The 21,663-nt window shown below is 43.6% G+C and overlaps 1 protein-coding gene across 4 annotated transcripts in view; it reads left to right on the top strand.

Moving 5' to 3' along the window:
* tasora (transcription activation suppressor a) overlaps positions 1-21,663 on the top strand; it is an 80,723-nt gene that overhangs the window by 52,752 nt on the left and 6,308 nt on the right. For 2 of the 4 annotated variants that reach the window (XM_083939083.1, XM_083939081.1), the window contains 9 exons: positions 231-1,564; positions 9,834-9,956; positions 11,465-11,624; positions 11,878-11,986; positions 14,023-14,201; positions 14,292-14,441; positions 14,913-15,654; positions 17,127-17,205; positions 19,926-21,663. The exon at positions 19,926-21,663 is cut by the window's right edge and continues 959 nt beyond it. In XM_083939083.1, the coding sequence (XP_083795209.1) occupies positions 231-1,564; positions 9,834-9,956; positions 11,465-11,624; positions 11,878-11,986; positions 14,023-14,201; positions 14,292-14,441; positions 14,913-15,654; positions 17,127-17,205; positions 19,926-20,447 (3,398 nt within the window). In that variant the 3' untranslated portion in view covers positions 20,448-21,663. The remainder of the gene's footprint in view (positions 1-230; positions 1,565-9,833; positions 9,957-11,464; positions 11,625-11,877; positions 11,987-14,022; positions 14,202-14,291; positions 14,442-14,912; positions 15,655-17,126; positions 17,206-19,925) is intronic. The other 2 variants (XM_083939082.1, XM_083939084.1) reach the window with 2 other exon arrangements.

Raw genomic sequence — 21,663 nt, 5'->3', positions numbered from 1 at the left:
TAACCTCATCCGCTCTCTGTTTGGTCACAGGATCTGCTTCTTGCATCTGTGTTCAGGCTTGAATTATGTCACACACAGTTTTGACTGAGAGTTTGGAGCTTATAACTTGATTTTATTTCTACCTGCTGCAGATCAAAACAGTTGGCGATTAGTTTCATAGTTGACAACTGATCAATTAATCTTTGTTTCTTTCCTAAGTTTGCATCTGTTGTGTATTCTGCCTCCTGCAGGAGTGTCCACAGAAAGAGAAGAGAAACCTCAGGGGACAGAGAAGAAGAACGGAGAGCCATCTGTTGCTGTATTCATGCAACCGCCTATCCTTCCAGCTCCAGAGAGGACGACGAACCCTTCACCACTGCACACTGGGCGAGAGAAGGGAGATGCAAAGGGGGAAATGAGGAAGGGGAAGGAGGAACAGGCACATGCAGAGGGGGAAAAGGAAACTAAGCCACCACTCAACGTGCAAAAGCGAGGGAAAGACCAAGTTAAGAAAGAGGAGGAGGTGGTGGAAATCTCACATGTGGTCACGAGTGATGAGGAGCCAAAAGGAAAAATTAACAAACTTGTAGGTGGCACTTTGTTTTCTTCATCCACCTCCTTACCTCGTTCTCCTCTTGACAGCATTATAGACAAAAATCTGGCCGCCTTCTCCTCGGAGATACAGCTCCTCCTGCAGGAGCAGGGTGCTCATCACAGCTTCCCACATTCCCCACACTGCACTTCAAACACAGAAACCACCGCAGCTCAACACACACTCCCACACACCCAGCTATCTCGGTTATCACGTTATGTGTCTTTTTTCACCCATTGCCCCCCTGTCGAGGACTACGTCAGCTCACTTCATGACGACATGGACAAAATACTTACAGAGTTTAATGTCAGCTGGCAGGGCACCAGCCAGACTGATGTTGATGCTGCGCTGGCTAGCAGAGTTAGTGATTTTGTGTCCAGCATCCGAGCAGGTAATGCTAACACAGGCGGAGATGATGACGGTGAACAGACAGCTGCTGAAGATGGTGCTTCACTCTCCGGAGGAGGTGAAGTGTGGCAGCCACATACAATCACCGTTCAGGTTCCTAATGCTACAAACAACAGAAATCCCACAACGCCTCATGTCACTTTATCTGCTACTACCTCTGCGCCTGGCTCTGTTTACAAGCCTGCTAACACTTCCGTACTCATTCCTGCTCCTGAAAAGACCCCACAGTCCGACTGGACTCATAAAACCAGACAGGACAACAGCATCACCAGGACTGTACACTGTACCAGTAGTGTAGAAGGTGGGAGCAGTCTCACAGGTACAAACTGTGAGGGGACTCTGCCGGGGTTCAGCGTCGACTCTAAACCCTCCACAGAAGCGTCACATCCCTCTGAGCCTGTCTCCAGTCCGGCCTCTGCATCCGTCCCGGCTCCCCCGTCCACCGCCCTGAGCTCCCTGATCAGTCAGCTGCAGCCGGAAGTGTTCAGCAGCCTGGTGGAGATCATCAAAGATGTCAAGAGAAACTCCCTGCAGTTCTACCTCCACAGCACCGAGCCAGGAGACCAGGTCCACCAGGACGTCAAGGTGACTTCACGTACAGTTAAAATGTTTTCTGATCAACTTCTTTAATTTAGAAGATAATGAAAATTCTGAGAAATAAAATGTTAAAAAGTAATTAATATAGTAGCCTCAATAATCAACAGCTAATTGTTTTTAAAAAACATGACAACAAATACAACAATAACAACACTGAAGATAATTAAACCAGGTCTGTCCAGCTCTGTGCACGTGGCTGTAGATGTTTATCTTCTTTAAATGAAAACAACTCCAGTCTGCTACAGTTAAAGCACACAGACCTCTAGAGCGCACTCACACTGTCCATCCGTACCGTGCCCAAAAAGGTTTCATGGGTACAGTCTAGTTCGTTTGACCAGTGTGAGTGCTCCTACAGTTGCTTAACCACGGCCCGTTTGGGAGAGGTGGGCTTTTGTAAAGCACGTTTGCACATGTACGAGCACGAGCGTGCCCACGTGTACGAGCACGAGCGTGCCCACGTGTACGAGCACGAGCGTGCCCACGTGTACGAGCACGAGGCCTACAGGGGTTCTGACGTCATTTATGTGCGCCTGTTGGGACATAGAAAAAAGAAGGAGGGACCATGTGCGGACATTTAAAACAATGGCGGTGAAAGGTTCACGTTGGTGTGATGCGGAGGTGGAGTGTTTACTGCAGATTTGGTCGATGAAAAGATTCAAAAACAGTCGACAAGACGCACAAAAACTCAGAGGTCTACGGAAAGATCTGTAAACAAAGCGACGCATCGCGATGTCAATCAATGCGTGTGACGTGTTACGACGTGATGACGTATAGGCAGCAAGAAGCATTCGCCGAGGCCCAGGTAGTGTGAGTACAAACGGGCCTGGAGGGGGGGGCAAGGGCCCTAAAGCACGGGGCACGGTACGGATGGACAGTGGGAGTGCGCCCCTACAAACACCAGAGGGCTCGGTTATAACACAACTCCGATGCACAGGCTGCAATTTTTCAGTGGAATTAAGAAATTAACCCACGTGCATTTCTTTTCAGCCTAAAATTATGTAAACAGAGCAGCTAATGTTGGAAGGAGAGGAAAAGAGTGAAGCGACCGTAACTGACAGCAAAACACAGTAAATACTCCCACTGAGCTGAAATGCAAACACTGTGCTTCAACGTGTTTTTTGGTTTGTAGTGTGTAAAAAAATATATAATTAAAATAACACAATTGAGAAACGAATACCTACTCAATTAATGAATATCTGAATATTCAGGTCCAGCCTTAAATTAACCAAAAAACAAAGAGATATGAAATAACTTGATAAACATAGAACTGACTTAATAAAAGGTGGTTACAGTTGCAAGGAATGAGTCGAGCTGTGATTCACATGAAGAAATTGAACAGTCGGCAGCTCGATGTGTCTCCCCTCAAAGAAAATTTGACTTTCTCTAATTTTATGAAGAACAATAACTCTTAACTGTATAAAGCTGAGTGGTAATTTATTTTTTACATTTTAAAGCAGCGGTGTCAAACTCCAATTCACAGTGGGACGAATTTAAAAACTGGGACAAAGTTGCAGCCAAACTCAATATTTACTAAAAAAAAGACTGGAAATGTGCATGTTTCCTTCTCTCCAGATGTGTAACGTTGAACCTTTCCAGTGCAGCTCCTTGTTCTTGTCGTGGTGTTTCTTCTGTTTGATTCTTTGGTTACAGCCACGGAGACAAACAGCTCTTTACCTTCACCAACAGATCATCTGCCTCCCAACGCTGCTGAAAGCTCCTGTCCTCCATCTTTCTTTGGGTCGTTTTGGGGAGTTTGCATCTGTTTTTAGTGTTTTTGTCACGTTTTTGTGGTGTTTTGTGTCTGTTTTTAGTCTTTTTGTCACGTTTTTGTGGTGTTTTGTGTCTGTTTTTAGTCATTTTGTCACGTTTTTGTGGTGTTTTGTGTCTGTTTTTAGTCTTTTTGTCACGTTTTTGTGGTGTTTTGTGTCTGTTTTTAGAAATTTTGTCACGTTTTTGTGGTGTTTTGCGTCTGTTTTTAGTCGTTTTGTCATCTTTTTGTGGTGTTTTGCGTCTGTTTTTAGTCGTTTCTTCACGTTTTTGTGGTGTTTTGCGTCTGTTTTTAGTCGTTTCTTCACGTTTTTGTGGTGTTTTGCGTCTGTTTATAGTCTTTTTGTCATCTTTTTGTGGTGTTTTGCGTCTGTTTTTTTTTTTTTTAAACTTAAATTTTTATTGAAATTTTTCATCTCCACTTGTGGACATCAAAGTATACATATACAGTAGATCCATGTATTACATTCTGCGTGTGGAGCAGTTGGAAAAATCAGATACAACTGAGAAAAAAGAACACAGAAACAAAAACAGAAAGAAAGAAATAAAACAGTCGTGGCTACATGTGTCCATTGTTAAATTACATTGTATACAGATCCAAGAGAAAAAAATATGAATAAGACAGATTTCAGGTATTCCCAACTGTGTCCCATCGGGTCCACTTCTCCCATTTAGTCACAAAAACATTTTCCTTCATTCTAAGTCTATATGTCATTCTCTCCATGTTATGGACTTCTCTAATGATTTCTAGCCATTCATTCATAGCTGGTGGCTCGGTCTTATACCATCTTCTTGTTATTATTTTTTTACATGTGACCAGTAATATTTTTATTAAATATCTGTCTTTGACCAGGACATATTGATTCAAGTTCCCAAGGTACATAACACCACATTCATTAGGTATTTCATAACCCAGGATGTTCTTAATTATATTGTGTACGTTTTCCCAAAATGGATTAAGTTTCTGACATCCCCAGAAAATGTGTGTATGATTGGCTTCCCTTTCTCCACATAAACGCCAACATGAGTGCTGGGAGCCTGTTTGTTTACTTTTTAATTTGGGAGTGATGAAAAAACGGGTCAGGTTTTTCCACCCGAATTCCCGCCATATTCTCGAATTTGTGGTTGTGTGCTGTGCTTCACACATGCTCTGCCACTCCTCTACAGTAATGTTAATCTTCAATTCCTTCTCCCACTTCTCCTTAATGTACAGAGTGGAGACATCTTCTGAGTCTCTTAAGTTTCGGTACAGTACTGAAACTGCTTTCAGTTTGGTTCCATTGTATGTCCTGATCATTACATCAAGTACACCATTTAGATTTTTCACAGTTTGTATTTCCTTTAGAAAATAGTCCCGTAGCTGTAGAAATCTAAAATGATCTCTATTTTCAAGGCCATAGTCCGTTTTCAGCTCCTGGAAGCTCATTATGTGTCCATTCTTCATTAGTTTACACATTGCTGTGAGTCCTTTCCTACTCCAGTCCCTGAAGTTGTAGTCATTTACCCCTGGTTTAAATCCGTCATCATAAGAAAACCAGCTTAACAATTTTATGTCCCTTTCTAATTTGTGTTGTCTGACAAAATCAAACCAAATAGACAGTGTGTGTAGAGTTATTGGGTCTATCCATTCTTGTAGTGACTTCATTAGTTTTGGATTGCCAACCAGGGCCTGGGTTGGTGTGTCTGCTACCACCTTTTCAATATCTTTCCACTTTGCATTATAGTCCTTGTCACACCACATAATTATTGGTCTTAATTGTGCTGCACTGTAATAATCTTTTAATTTTGGGAGTCCCATACCTCCTTTTTCTTTTCCCAATTGCAGCGTAGAGTATTTTATCCGTGGTCTTTTACCATTCCATATGGATCTGGAGATCATTTTATCCCAGATTTTGAACTTTTCCTGTGGAATCTTGATGGGTAGAGAGAGGAAGTAGTAGAGTAGTCTAGGGAAAATATTTATTTTAATTACTTCAATTCTTGAGTTAAGATCTAATAGCAAGGTTGTCCACCTTTCTATGTCTCTACTTATCTGGAGATGGATCTGATCGTAATTTGCTTTGTATAGGTCAGAGAGTCGTTTTGTTAGAGTTACACCAAGATATTTTATAGTTTTTGCGTGCCATTTTAATTGGTAGGTTTTCTTGATTTCTAGGGATGGGGTATAATTGAAGGTCAGAATCTGCGTCTTATTTACATTTATTTTATATCCTGAGTGGATCCCAAACTCATCTATAAGGTGCATTAATTGAATAAAGTTTGTGTTGGGGCGGTCCAAATATATTAAAATATCATCCGCAAATAGACTTATTGTATGTTCCTGTCCTTTGATATTAATTCCTTTTACCTTCTCATTCTGTCTGATTGCCTGTGCTAACGGTTCAATATATAAAGCGAAAAGGAGTGGAGATAGGCAACATCCTTGTCGGGTACCTCTTTCTAGCAATATTCTATCTGTTAGGCTGCCATTAACTTTTATCCTGGCTGTAGGGTTTTGGTAAATAGTTTTAACACAATTGACTGAATCTTTGTTAAATCCGAAACGTTCTAATACTAAGTATAGGAAATTCCAATTAACGCTATCAAAAGCTTTTTCAGCGTCAAGACTTAGTAGAATTGCGCTGTTCTTATTTGATTGTATTGTATTGATTATCTGAATTGTCCTCCTAATGCTATCTTGTGTTTGGCGCCCTGCGATGAAACCTGTTTGGTCTTCATCAATTAGGTCATTCATAAGGGTCTTATACCTTTGTGCTATGATAGATGTATATATCTTGTAGTCCACATTAAGAACTGATATTGGTCTGTAATTATTACAGTATTCTGTATCTTTTCCCTCTTTGGGGACTAACGAAATGATTGCCTCTTTCCAAGATGGTGGTAATTGGCCTTCCTTGAGGGTCCAGTTAAAGGAAGCTGTAAGGAGAGGTATCAGTTCCTGCTTAAAGGTTCTATACCACTCCGATGGGAAACCATCCCCTCCAGGGGTTTTGTTAGCTTTAAGTTTGGATATGGTCTTGGATATTTCATCAGGTGTTATAGGAGCTGTGAGTTTGTTATTCTGTAATTCACCAATAGCTGGCAAGTCGAGTGAGTCGAGAAACTGCCTTTTCGCCTCCTCACTAGACGAGGGTGGTTGTGAATATAGTTTTTTGTAGTAATTGTTAAATATGTTTTCTATTTCCGCTACCTCATATTCTAATTTGTCTGATTGTGGGTCTCTGATTTTGGGTATTGTACTTTGGACCTGTTGTTTCCTAATACGCCTTGCAAGAATTTTAGTAGCTTTAGGGCCAGTTTCATAGTATTGCTGTTTTATAAATCTGAGTTTCTTTTCTATCTCATCTTTCAGAAGTTTGTCTATTTCCTCTTTAATAGTCTTCATTTCTTGTAGAAGTTGAGTTTTCTTCGTGTTTCGATATTTTGTTTCCAGATTTTTTAATTTATCAGTCAAGTTGAGATAGGCTGTTTGTTTTAGCTTCTTTTGCTGTGATGTTATAGCTATTAATTTTCCTCTAATTACTGCCTTTAGAGTGTCCCATAGGATAGTTGGTTTAATTTCTTCTGTATCATTATCTTCTATACAGCTCTTTATTTCTTTTTTAATTTGTTCAGTTATTACCTTACTGTTCATTATTCCCACGTTCATTCTCCATGTTGTGTTTTTATGTCTACTATCCAGAAGTACAGTTAAGTGAACTGCATTATGATCAGAAACATCCGCCACCCCGATTTTACACTCTTTCACCCTGTGCAGGTCCCAGCTATTCATAAATACATAGTCTATTCTGGAGTGAGTCTTGTGTGTGTTAGAGTAGTGCGTATAATCCTTCTCCGTTGGATGAAATTCCCTCCACACATCTTTCATACCCTGTTCCTTCAGTGACATATTCATGAATTTAGTTAGGTGGATCTTATTCTTTCTTTTGCTTGTTGTATCTATCTTATGATCCAGAATGACATTAAAATCCCCTGCACACATCATAATACCTTCTGCCTCAGATGATATGGTGGAGAATAAAGCTTTAAAGAAATGTTTGTCACTTTCTGGTGGGGCATAGACATTAACTAAGGTGATCATTTTGTTCTCTAGTTTTCCTTTAACAATAACATATCGCCCTTCGTCATCGTTGATTTCTTTCAGGCATTCAAAATTAACTGTGTTTTGTATCATGATAGCAACCCCTCTTTTTCGGCTTTGCCTGCATGTGCTATAGTAAGTTTTCCTATAACCAGACTTCTTAAGCTTTTCATGCTCCTCCTTGGATAAATGGGTTTCCTGGAGGAAGATGATTTGCGCTTTAACTTTCCTCATTTTCAAAATGACCTTGCCTCTCTTAACCGGGTTGTTTAGCCCATTTATGTTTAGTGACACTAGTGAGATATTACTCATATTTCAGTCGTTCAATCTTTGGATCCACATCGTAGCCATAGTAACCAACAACAAACAAAAACAGAACCGTTTGATAGAGAACGTATAACATAGAACTAGAACAGTTTAACTTCCAAAAATAGGCATGTGTCCTTGTGTGTGCCTCCCACATTACCTGTGTGGGTTGAGGGGAAAATCCCACTGTGTATGGGGGCCCCTCTCTAGGTAGGTTTGGTCTAATTGTCCAGTAATGTCTGTGCATTAACCTCCTAGGTGAACATGTTCTCATCGATCAGATATAGTATGTGAAGACTGATCAATATTATGACCGGTTTTACGAGTTCAATCACTTCAGGTCTGTCCTTTCGTGTCTTTTTCTGTCTGTTTTAATGCTCTCACATACCTTAGACCGTCATTTCCTTTGAAAGTCTTGTAGTTTTTTCTTGATTCGCGTAGCAGTGACTTCTGGGTTCCCGGTTAGTTGCCACGGCAGCGCCCGCTGGAGCCGCTCCTCCGTCCCCGACCTGGCTGCGCATCTCCCCGGTGACTCCGCCGTGATTCCCCTCCTGTGCAGCTCCTCTGCAGCCTCCTGCGCGCTCTCGTATGTCCGCGGTCCGGCTTCCCAATGGATCCTTATTTTCGTCAGGGGCGTCTGGAAGCGTATTCCCTTCTCTTTTAGGGCTTTTTTAATACCGTTGTATTCTTTTCTTTTCCGGATAACCTCAGCGGCGTAGTCGTGATCAAAAAAGAGTGGTTGGTTTTGGTAGTGGATCTTTTTCTTCCAGGCTTCCTTCAGCACCGTCTCCTTCACCGTGTACTGAAGAAAGTTCACCACGATCGATCTCGGAGGTTTATCAGCGTCTGGTTTCGGCATTAGAGCTCGGTGTGCCCGTTGTATTTGTAGCTCCATGCTTATCGGCAGCGGTAGTTCTTGTTTCAGAAGTTGTTCAATGAATTGTGCCACTGAGCTGCCTTCAGTTCCCTCTTTCAGACCAAAAATGCGGATATTATTCCGTCGATTTCTTCCCTCTTGGTCTGTCAGCTTGTCTTGTAATATTTTCTGTTGTTTCATCGATTGGAGTAGGGCTTCTTTTGCCTCTATGTTCCAGTTTTCCATCTCTTCAATTCTCTCTTCTGCCTCTGTGAGTCTCTTGTCTTGTGTAGTTAACTCTGTCGTTGTTTCTGTGAGCCGCTGATTAACGTCTTTTTTTAAATCCTCGAGTTCTTCTTTCATGTCTTTTTTTATTTCTTCCTTGAATGCTGTGAACTCTGCTTTCATTTCGGTTTTAAAATCCTTTATTTCTTTGACGATATCTTCCAGTCCCGTTCGTATTAGCATAGCCGCTTGTGTACCCATGTGTTCTTCCTCACGGTCTGAGTCCGTGCCTGTCGTGTCGTCTCCGTCTTCGGTCATTTCTTGTTGTTTTCTCGTGCATCTTTGTTTTCTTTGCCTTCTTGTTTTCCCACCCCGTTCCATCTCGGCTTCAGGTTATCTATTTCTATCAAGGTTGTCGAGTTCGGGGAATTTTATCGAGTACTGATCGGGAGCTAGTTCTCTATGCTGCCATTTTGGGCTGGAGCTAACCGGAAGCCGTTTTGCGTCTGTTTTTAGTTGTTTCTTCACGTTTTTGTGGTGTTTTCATCTTTCTTTACTAAAAAAGAAAAAAAAAGACAGATAATCTGCCTCCCACCGCTGCTGAAAGCTCCTGTCCTCCATCTTTCTTTGGGTCGTCTTTGGGGAGGGGTGGATTAAGTGTGTCTGCAGAGACTGGTAGCATGGATGCTCATGTTTGCTAACAGAAAAGTAGACGTGTATGTGCTTTATACTCACGGGCCAGCTCTCAGAGAACCTTGATATGATCTTGCGGACCAAATATAATTACACCGCTGGCCAGATTTGGCCCACGGGCCTGAGTTTGACACCTCTTTTCTAAAGGATCAGACATTGCGTGTCCAAAGCGACACAATCCGTCTCTACTTTTGCGGAGGAAAGCTCATGAGACGAGACACCAGAGATCTAGTTTTGCATTAAAGGGTTTAGTGTGAGTGTAAGTGTGAGTCGGCCCTTTTTGATGATGAATTATTATATTTGTTTGTGTTTGTGCTCTCTTGTTGTAGGAATACATGTTGAAGCAGGGTAACGTGGAGCACAGTCCTGTGGCCTTTCTGAACCAAGAGAACTCTGACAGCAGACTGCTGGTCATCATTAAGAACAAAGACATCGCTGGACACATACACAAGGTACTTCTGAATGACCACTTAGGGCGCACGCACACTGTCCATCCGTATGTGCCCAAACAGGTTTCACAGGTAAAGTCTAGTTGGTTTGACCAGTGTGAGTGCAACCGTACCTATTTACCGTAACATATTCAAATCAGTCGGACAAGACGCACAAAAACTCTGACGTCTTTGGAAAGATTTGTAAACAAAACAACACATCGCTATGACGTCATCAATGTGTTGCGGCGTGACGACGGATAAGCAGCAAGAAGTATTCGCCCTAAGGCCCAGGTAGTGTGAGTACAAACGGGCCTGGGGCGCGGGGGGAGAGGGAGGAGGGGACAAGTACCCTAAAGCACGGGGCACGGTGCGGACGGACAGTGTGAGTGCGCCCTTAAACAACTACTGACTTCACTTGAAACCTTCATCTGACCTGAGGCACACTGCGGTTTATCTGCCCTCTGATACTGAGGTTGAAAGTTATTTGGGATCTTTTTTTTCTTACTATCTGTCATGCTACTAGTTTCTATTATAAGTAATTGTGTCCAGCTGTCAGTCTGAGGCAGCTGCACCAACCAGTCAACAAACCTTTGTGGTTAGTTTGGTTTGATATGCAGTGAGGATGCAACGATCCAACGATACCGATCCTATACCTTTGTTGAATTAATAAAAACTGTACATCTCACTGTGTGGAAGGGGCTAAAAGCATCAGGCTTGACTTAAACATTACTCCCCTAATGTTGTAAAACAAAATGTAACAAATGAACACATAGATACAAATGTACTGAATTGTTATTTATTTATTCATTTTTTATTTAAATGAACAGTTGTGCATCATCAAAAAGGCTTAAACTTCTGTAAATTTAAACTAAATCTAACATCTGGGGATAAAGTAACTTAAATAACAAACAGTAATGAAACTTATTTGTAAATATTTAGTGCAAACAGGAATTACAAATCAAATACAGCAGGAGAACAAGGTGAAATATCTCCATACAGCTGAGTCTTTGGCTCGCTCCATGTTTGTGCTTGTGTGAGTCGACCTACATGCTGCACAAGCGCTGCTCTGGCGTGACGTAGCAAATTAATGTAATGGATCGCTCCATGGTTCTGGCAAATATTGTGATCCCTGATCCAGCTAATTTGTAACTTGCCAATATCTGATCTCAACATCGGATCCGTGCATCACTACGGTGTAGTGCCGACCGCCTCAACGCAGGGTGGAGACAATGTGTCTGACTAAAACTGACTTATTTTCTTGTGCATGTGGTGGAAATCTGGAGTAAATAGTCCAAAAACAACTAAAGGTCAGAATAGTTATGCTCTGAACTGGGCTCCAGAAATTTTAGGGGCACACACGGTAAATCAATAATACAGAAATTACAATGTGATTCAGTGTCACATTTTTATTATGCACTTTTGAAGATGCAACATATCGCTGTCATGACAGTACAATATTAAAAAATATGTATCAACCATAGTCACAGATGTAGTGGAAGCTAACAGGAGGTGTGTTTGTGCGTCTTCAGATCCCAGGCCTGGTGTCTCTGAAGAGACAAGCCTCTGTGGTGTTTATGGGAATCGATACACTGGATGACATAAGGAACAACAGCTACAACGACCTTTTTGTGTCTGGAGGCTGCATCCTGTCGGACGAGTTAGTCCTCAATCCTGACTACGTTTCTCACGGTAGGTCGGGGTTTAAAAAACTCAATGTATTTAGTTTAAGTTCATTGTAATGGAACATTTTTGCTCCTTTTTATCGCTTTTACGCGTCTAACACAAGAACCACTTAACATATCATATCAAGAATCTTACTCTCAGGAAACACAATGACAAATTTGACTTTCTGTAAATTATGAGGTAAATGCATCACTGGCAACGCACGTGTTGTTTGTATTTATTAAACTGCTGTGTTGATTAACGAGACGTTGCTCTGCAGATCGATTGGCTGCGCTGATGATGTTGCTGGAGCAGAACAGTTCTCCGGAGAGCGGCTGGAGGTGGAAGGTCCACTGCAAAACCCTCAAAAAATTGAAAGAACAAGCCAGGTACGGATTCTGTGTCGCGTGTTTCTGCAGAGCAACAGATGAAACTGTAATGTTTAATTACTTACAGCTGGATGGGGTTACCGCCACACTTGTTTCTAGCCTGGTTTCTTAGGTTTTCTCGCCTTTGATTTCTTAGATTTACGGTTTGGTTGAGTGCACGTCAAAATGTTATTTTCAGAATGAGCTCTGCCAAATTATGAGATTTCTGAGTGGCCTGTTTGGCCATGTTTATATATCTATTCATTATTGTTCCAGAAATGTTGTTGCTATGTTGATCGTATAATAATACGATAAAAATGCTCTGATTACATTTAATGGATGAAATTGCTCAGATTGTTTCATCCTTCCATATATGATGAGTATGTTTTTGCCATTTAACTGCACCTGGGTCCTTTTTTAAGCCACATTTCTAAATATGTTTGGCACATCTACACCTTCTTTAAATAATGTTGAATTAGCCACTAGCTAGTTCCTGTTTGCATTATAACCACGGACGTCTTCTAGTTTATCCCCAAAGCAATTTCAGTCAAAAGCAACTGGACTTGGTTATTTGTCTAGGAAGACGTTTCACCTCTCATCCAAGAGGCTTCATCAGTTCATGTACGCATCTGACCAGGCTGGGACTGGACCAGGACCAGGGTTAGGCTGGGACTGGACAAGGACCAGGACCAGGCTGGGACTGGACCAGGACCAGGACCAGGCTGGGACTGGACCAACTAACTGGTGTGGAGATCCAGGTATTTAACCTCTCACAAGGGGTTTCAGTGACATCATCGGCCTTGTGAGAGGTTAAATACCTGGATCTCCACACCAGATAGTTGGTCCAGTCCCGTCCTGGTCCTGGTCCTGGTCTTGGTCCTGGTCCTGGTCCTGGTCCTGGTCCTGGTCCAGTCCCAGCCTGGTCAGATGCGTACATGAACTGATGAAGCCTCTTGGATGGGAGGTGAAACGTCTTCCTAGACAAATAACCAAGTCCAGTTGCTTTTGACTGAAATTGCTTTGAGGAGAACGACGACCTGGACACATGAGAACATTCACAGGATTATCTTCTAGTTTACTTTAATGTCTAGGAAAGCATCTTTTTAAATTACGTGTTTAAGTTAAGTGTCTATTTGTATGTCTTCCAAGTGGATGTATGGACTTTTTTTCCAGTTCAAACAGTGTTAGAAGATGTGATTTTCTCTGTTTATGTTCAAAATGTGTCACAAGTGTTCAGAGTTTTACAGCCCCACACAGGCAAAGCTCCTAAAACATGGACTTTTGCTGTAGTGATCGAGATGCAGCTGGGTATAGACGCCACCTTGATAAGGCCGGATGACTTTTTTTGTCCAACTAATTAATAAGTTGGAGAATTTACCTTTTAGTGGAGGCCAGTATCCTGTTAAGCCCAGTTCAGACCAAAGATTTGTGACGAGACCAGTTGAAACTTGCAACTATTTGCTACATGAAGGTCTGCAACGTTCTGAAACCTGCCCGTTCAGAGCAGTGAGTCAAGGGTATCCTCTCCATAGCAACGACTCTCTGTACTCCCGTTCTACCCTGGATATAATTTGTAGCATTATAAAATATAAATGAGGACGGAGATGGTGAGATTCTCGCTACAGCTGCATTTTTAGTTGTGATGAAACAGCGAAAATACTGTTTTATTTCCCTGATTCATTGCTTTGTTCTGGATTCAGGCGCTCCCTCTCCTTATTCAATGTATTGCTCGCTCGACCCTCTCTCTCTCTCTGTTTGTAAGTGACATGACCAGCGGACTTTGCTAAGACTTGATTGGCTGTGACGTGTGTTACGTTCTAAAACCAGCTGCTGGCGGTTTGACAAGTTGAACATCAGCCAGTTTGAGTCCAGACGAGATGGGTCAGTTCACACCGCTGCAACTTTCTTAAACAGTCTCGTCGTGTTGCGAATCATTGGTCTGAACTGTGCTTTAGAAGCACATACTGTCTTACTACATCCTGCAGGTTGAATACAGAAAGCGGAGACTGTAAACCAGGTCTTTTAATGTGCATTTGTACGTTTTCTTTCATCGTCAGGTTCAGGAGAGACGCAGCCGACCTGCTAAACCTACTGTTAGCCTTTCAGAAGCGGCACATCGTTGAGTTACTGCCCTATCATCAGTGCGACATGGTGAACCACCAGTCACCACACCTGGACTGTCTCATGGAGCTCCAGGCCCGATACACACAGTACCGACACACAGTCTTTGTGACCGGTGCGTGTCGTCACCTGATGATCTGTAAATAACTTCATTAACCACCTGATCTGCAGCACTGATGTCCCTTGTCCCTTTTTTTTTACTCAGAGCGTAAATTGGAGAAGTTCTCCGCCTACTCCAGTAGTGGCATCATCGTGGCCGGTATTGAAGAAATTCTGCAGAACTTCAACGGAGTGTTTGGTTACCATGACATCAAGGCCAGGCAGCCGATCATAGATGACATGCTGGGTCGCAAAGGTCAGTCGTGACTTATGAGAAATATGTCAAACATTTACTTTGAGTTTCAAAATGACATGAAAAATGAAAAGGAAATGTGTTTATAGCAGGGCTTCAGACTAACCTTTTTCACTAGGCCCCCAAATGCAAATTTTAGGGGGCAGGTAACAGGCAGCGTGCACTATCACAGAATGCAGCTCCGACTGCTCTCTCTCATTTTTGATGATCACATCACTCGGCTTTGAAAAGACATTGCCTATCATTTAAGTTGTAGCGTTAAGGAAATATGAAAGTCAGACAAATTTAAGTACCAATCTTTATGAAACACAAAAAGGAGAAGCTGTCGCAGCCCTACGTTTGCTGCCGACGTTCTGTGTGAAATCACAGCCGGGGCAGCATTACGCCACGTTTGCTTGATTCTGTGTGAATGTTGCAAAATCTCTGTGTGAAAGGGGCTCCTGTGCTTTACTCATCGCTCTCCTCTGTCCTCAGGTCTCGGCAGGCATTTGAGTCATAGTGACTCTCTGTCAGGCTCTGAACTCTCTCCCTCTATCTTCCCAGAACACATCCGTCCCCTCTCCTCCTGTGACCAACCCCAGCACCTCCTGCAGCAGTCCGGCTCCATCCTCCCCGCTCCCTCGCATCTATCTGACCAGCTCGTCCCCGACTCCTCATTTAAGGAAAGTCATCAGCACCATTCAGATACAGACTTTGAGGCTCTTCGACTGGCCATCTCACAGTTACGGGCTAAACGTCAGGCGCAGCTGCAACAGCAGGTTGACTCTGAGGCAGACTTGAGGATTAACTCCCGCAAAAGGGTCCTTCCCAGTTGTACAGATAGCAGTCACGACACCCCTCTATTAGCTCAAGGTGGTCCCACCGGGTCAGTAAAAGTCAGTCATGACAGGAAATTGGTGGCAGCCACTCATTCAGCAATAGAGCAGGAGCCGCCGAAGAAGGTGAGGAGGAAGGAAGAAAAGGCAGAGGCTCCCACCGAGAGGGGAGGAGGAGAGTTAATGGGAGGCAACCGGGGTCCCAGTAATAGTGACACGTCTACCCCTTCATCCAATCAAAAAGCAGCTGCAGTCACAGAATCAAGTGCGCGGAGAGACGTGACCAATGACGGGAGAGAGAAAGCAGATCAGCAAGGAGAAGCTCCATTTCCAAGAGCAGCGACACATGTCACAGCATCCTCCAGAGCCCCAGCTCGTCCTGCGGAGGGCTACAGATCGAGGTGAGTTTAATGCTTACAACAAACTCTTGTGTAATTATTTTATGAACTGCTGATTCTAACAAAACTAAACAAGACAATTTATTTAAAAGGTAACATATTCTGGTGTTTTTTAAGGTAGATTTAATCCTCTAATCCTAAATACACGGCATGTTTTTAACACTCCCTTGTTATGAGATAAAAGATAGTGATATGTTGTTATAACAAAGAATAAAATAATTTGGTATGCAGTGATAACCGGTGGATTGCTTACTCCAGGTAGGGAATGAGTCCTTACCCCAAGTGAAGGAGTTCAAGTACCTCTGGATCATGTTCACGAGTGAGTGGACGATGGAGCTTGAGTTTGGCCGGAGAATCGGAGCAGCGGGGGCGGTGCTGCAGCCGCTCTACCACACCGTTGTGACGAAAAGAGAGCTGAGGAAGACAAAGCTCTCGATCTACCGGTCAATCTTGGTTCCTACCCTCACCTATGGTCATGAAAGCTGGGTCAGGACCCAAAGAACGAGGTCGCGGGTACAAGCGGCCGAAATGTGTTTTCTCAGGAGGGTGGCTGGAGTCTCCCTTAGAGAGAGGGGGGGGAGTTCAGCATCCGTGAGGAACTCGGAGTAGAGCCGCTGCTCCTTTGCGTTGAAAGGAGCCAGTTGAGGTGGTTCAGGATCATCTCGTAAGGATGCACCCTGGGCGCCTCCCTAGGGAGGTGTTCCAGGCACGTCCAGCTGGGAGGAGGCCCCTGGGAAGACCCAGGACCAGGTGGAGAGATTATATCTCCACACTGGCCTGGGAACGCCTCAGGATCCCCCAGTTAGAGCTGGTTAATGTGGCCCGGGAAAGGGAAGTTTGGGGTCCCCTGCTGAAGCTGCTGCCCGCACGACCCGACCCCGGATAAGAGGCTGAAGATGAGATGAGATGATAACTGATGTTATGACAAAATTATTTTATTAAAACCTGAAAATGAGATTGTTAGATTGTTGTTTCATCTTTTTAATGTATTTTAATCTCCCTATTCTGAAAGTTAAAGTTTCTTCTAGTCAGACAAGTTAGTTGTATGGTAAGGATGTCGACCTTTTCTTAGCCGACAGTTTCGACAGTTTAATCTCCCTATTTCCACATGTTCTCTCTCTTCTGGTTGGCGTTTGTCTGCTGCTTTAATTGTACCTGCAGATATCTCACTGAAGCACTTTGTAGCCAACAGGACTTCAAGCTTCAATGCTTAAGTTTTGATACCAAAACAATACTTTCTGGAGACTTTGTCTAAATAAAATAATGTCTAAATTTGCCAATTTCTGAAAGAGATCAGGAGATTTTTGTACAATTACAACAATTTTTGTAATATTTGTAATTCCAATTTCTTATATACTACAGATACAAAGTATTGACATTTAACACAATCATATTAACTGTTTTAGTTCATAATTTCTCTCCTACAGTTTGCCCGTATGTTGCTGCTAAACCTCTTCTTGTTGTTTTTCCTGTAGAGACACACGGTCAGGCCAGGAACAGCAGATCAGAGGAAAGGGAGCTCCACCTGGCAACAGCGCCGTCAGTGGCACCAAGGTAACCGAAGTATCATCATGGTAACTTATCAGGGGTCTTATAAAACTATGTGGATCAGCCTCATATCCCGCCCTCTACACGCCCACACTCAGCCATAAATGGTCAATGCAAAGCACCTCAGGAATGATACGATGAATATAAGTGAGCCTACTTCATCAATGCTTCTTTGCGGCGAAGCACCACAAGGTGCTTGTGGGTGACGTGGAGTGAAAGTGTAATTCAGGCGCAAAATCATCCCATGGTCTTTTTCGGCACTTACAGATATTAAATAAGCCACTTAGACAGTTTTTTTTGTGTAACAACTATTAACCGAGAAATCCGGAGACTCGCTAACAGCTGTACGTGGCTAACACTGATGGGCTCGGGGCGGCATAGTGAAGGCATTCAAAGATCTTTTTTAACCACTAATGCTGCTGAAAATAACACCAAACCTCTGCAGCAGCATGAGAAGAATCCCTACACAGGAAACAAAGCACCAACAACGTAGTTAGTGAAGCCAGAGTTTATTAAAAAAGTGTTTTAAAGACTTACCTACTGGCCCCTGTACCAGCTCCTCTCATAGTAAAGTCCATTCAAGTGGATTACCAAAGTCAGTCCCAAAGGAAGGAGCCCATTGGTGCTTTGTGTTGTGTGTAGGGACTCTTCTAATGCTGCTGCAGAGGTTCACTGTTATTTTCAGCAGCATTAGTGGTTAAAAAAGACGTTTTGATGCCTTCACCGTACTGCCCCGAGCTAACCACTGTTAGCCACGTCCAGCTGTTAGCGACTCTCCTCGATTTCTCTGTTTATAGTTGCTACAGGACAAAAAACTGTCTTGATGGCTTATTTCCTGTATGTTAGTGCCGAAAAAGACCCTGGGATGATTATGCGCCTGAATTACACTTAAAAAGCACGTATCGTTTGGTGGCCACAGCAGTGAGGTCACATACAAAAGAAAATGCAGAGAGTTCGACATGTTGCTTCTGCGATTAATGCAGCAAGTTTAACCTTTGTGTTGTGTTCGTTTCTCCCCCCTTACCGTGGTGCTCCCGGTCTAATTTGACCCTTTGACTGCTCTTACGTTAACACAAAAAACTGTTTGTTTTGTTTGGCTCTGGGGGCGTTTCGGATCCTTACTGGGTTGGGCAGAAATAAGTTCCTAAAGCGGTTCGGGGTGCAAGTGGGGACTCTGTAGCGTCTGCCTGATGGTAGAAGCTGGTATTCTGTGAACAGAACGTGTGTCTGATCAGATAGTATATTGTATCGGAAAGTGTGGTTCATGGTGGGGGGATGGTCACATAAGCCCAGAAAAGAGACGGGTTCCCATAACAAACAGGTGGAACAGGTGTTGTATGTTTAGTCTGGATGGTGTGGTTCAAGTGAGGTGAATAGGCACATAAGCAGGGGAAAGAGGTGGGAGGAGGAGACACCTAACTGTTCAATATGAAGGGGGGTTTGTGTGTGTGGGTGTGCGCGCGTGCGGTTATGTACTATCTGATGGATAAACACAATCTAGGGCCACCCATTCATTTCTTATGGCGGTCATTTTTGACCAGGAACACCACAGGCGTTACAAAGTTGACCAAACCACTCAAAATTCAATGAACTGAATGTTGACATCTATAAAAGGAGTTTCAAAGCTCAAATGCTTCCGATTTCAATGTGTAACCGGTTCTTGATTCCCATCAAGGGTTCATTCGACAGCCATAGCCACAGTGGCCTTGGCCCAATCACGCCAAGTACCACTGATTAAAAAAACTTGTACAGTTGATGATTCTCTCAGATGATGCATAAAGAAACAACTCGAGGGCCTCAGTTGATCTTAAGTGAATATATAGTATAATCACAGAAAATCTGATCAGAGAAGCTTCGGCCCGTTGGTACATGATCACCAACACCAGCAAACTATGGCGCACTCACACTGTCCGTCCGCACCGGGCCAAAACTGTTTTTTCGGCTAAAGTCTAGTGCGTTCGAGTAGTGTGAGTGCACGCGTTCCGCGCATAACTTCGGACAGTTGGCCGTCCAGGGCCCGCCTGAGAGAGGTGGGCTTTTGTAGAGCCCGCCTGTTCGGACATAGAAAAAAGAAGGAGGGACCATGCGCGGACATTTAACAACAACAACAATGGCGGTGAAAGGTTCACGTTGGTGTGATGCGCAGGTGGAGTGTTTACTGCAGATTTGGTCGATGAAAAGATTCAAAAACAGTCGACAAGACGCACAAAAACTCTGAGGGAGGTCTATGGAAAGATTTGTAAACAAAGCGACGCATCGCGATGACGTCAATCAATGCGTGTGACGTGTTACGGCGTGATGACGTATGGACAGCAAGAAGCATTCACCGAGGCCCAGGTAGTGTGAGTACAAACGGGCCTGGGGCGCGGGGGGAGAGGGAGGGGGGACAAGTACCCTAAAGTCCGGGGCGCTGTACGGAAGGACAGTGTGAGTGCGCCCGTAAAGTGCCTCAAAAGTGTATCGCATATTATAGCACAACCCTCCCAAGGATCAACGTCCTGTTATTTACGTCCTGGCGCCAACATAATAAAACAACCCCTTGTCCACACATTTGAGAGGAGACTGACATCTCTCCACTCCATATAAACCCACATATTTAAGATATCATAGCATATTCTACATTTCTCCGACAATCACGGTTACACCACTCGGATGCACGATGGCGTCAAAACAGTAAAACAGGAGATTGGTTTACACAGTTCACTAATGTGCTGCCTTAATCCTAGACTAGTACCCGAAGGGGAGATGGGCCTGACCATGACAACCCCCGGCCATCTGCCACCACCTGTTCCCGTGCAGAAGTGGATTTTCTCCAACTATGTTCCACCGCGCCCACCTGCTCTGACGGAAAACAAGTGGTAAGACCGCAACCTGGAAAAGCAGAAGACAGCTCCAACCTGTCTATGCACAGCACCACCAAGAGACCTATGCCACGCCTGCAGCTGTACAACTACTCTGGTAGAAAATTCCACGATTCTCTTCTTATGGATCCCATGATCTGGCAGGATATCGCCTTCGCCAGACCAGGAAGGATACCAAACCACCTGCCATATCTCAGGCCTGACGCCCCGTATAGGAAACTTAGGGCTATCAGTAGGGTTGTGGCCAGGGGCATGGCACCGCAACAAGGACATGATTTGCAGAGGTTGCCCTGTGACGTAACCTGTTATCAGCATGAAGAAGGCCCCTGGTGCGAGGTCCAGTCCCCAAATGGGACCACAATCTGTGTTCTCGCCACAAAGCATTGACCCCAACAATCGTTGAGACGAGCACCACCTGTGAGTGACTTTTTTTTGTATTTTCTTCAAAGCAGAGAGTTAGTGTGTTTGTCCAAGACACTTTTACTTTAATAAGACAATAAACTCTTATCTGACTCTCCTGACTCCTGACTCCTGACTCTTATAGGTCATAGTGTGGTCTTGACCTACTCTGTAAAGTGTCCTGAGATAACTTTTGTTATGATTTGGCACTATAAATAAAATAAAATTGAATTGAATTGACCACCAGGGCAGAAAACCAGAGAAGAGTGTCAGAAGACGGATGAGCTGAAACATGATCGAATCTTCACTTTTTGTTAAAAAACAGAGGTTAATGTTATTTAGTCAGACTGTATTTATACAACAGAAGTTATTCAGTGATATTATGTTAATCACACACTGTCACAACCAATGTCAAGCTCAGTTTTAATCATAAAACTCTGTACGTATTCATTCATTCATCCCCAAAGCAATTTCAGTCAAAAGCAACTGGACTTGGTTGTTTGTCTAGGAAGACTTTTCACCTCTCATCCAAGAGGCTTCATCAGTTCATGTACGCATCTGACCAGGCTGGGACTGGACCAGGACCAGGACTATGCTGGGACTGGTCCAACTAACTGGTGTGAGATCCAGGTATTTAACCTCTCACAAGGCCGATGATGTCACTGGAACCCTTTGTGCTCCAAGTGCCAACGACCATCATTGGAGTGACAGTCGTTGGTGGAAGTTGGTCTGGACTTCGTTAGTGCTCTATTGAGTCTGAACGACAGTCGTTGGAGTCACAGGAGGCCATTTGTAAACAGTTGTTCTTTGAGGTTAGATTGTTGAATGAAGGGATGAAAGGGCAGCATTGTAAATTGGAGATGGGTGGTGTCTCAGACCTCCTCCTCTGTTTAGCGATGGTTTCTCTACTTTTGCAGAGATGCTTCTTTTACTCCTCTTTCAAACCATCTGTCTTCTCTGTCCAGGATGTGAACATTGTTGTCCTCAAAGGAGTGGGCTTTCTCCTTGAGATGTAAGTGGACGGCAGAGTCCAGGCCTGAGGACTTAGCTCTCCTGTGTTGGGCCATGTGTTTATGCAGTGGTTGTTTTGTTTCTCCAATGTAGAGATCTTTGCATTCCTCGTTGCATTGGACAGCATAAACCAGATTGCTTTTGTGGGTGTGTGGTGTTCTGTCCTTGGGATGTACTAGTCTCTGTCTGAGTG

This window comes from Echiichthys vipera (assembly GCF_963691815.1).
Source record: "Echiichthys vipera genome assembly, chromosome: X".
Taxonomy (NCBI): Eukaryota; Metazoa; Chordata; class Actinopteri; order Perciformes; family Trachinidae; genus Echiichthys; species Echiichthys vipera.
Note: the sequence above shows the minus strand (reverse complement) of the source record. Positions and strands in the feature narration are given on the sequence as shown.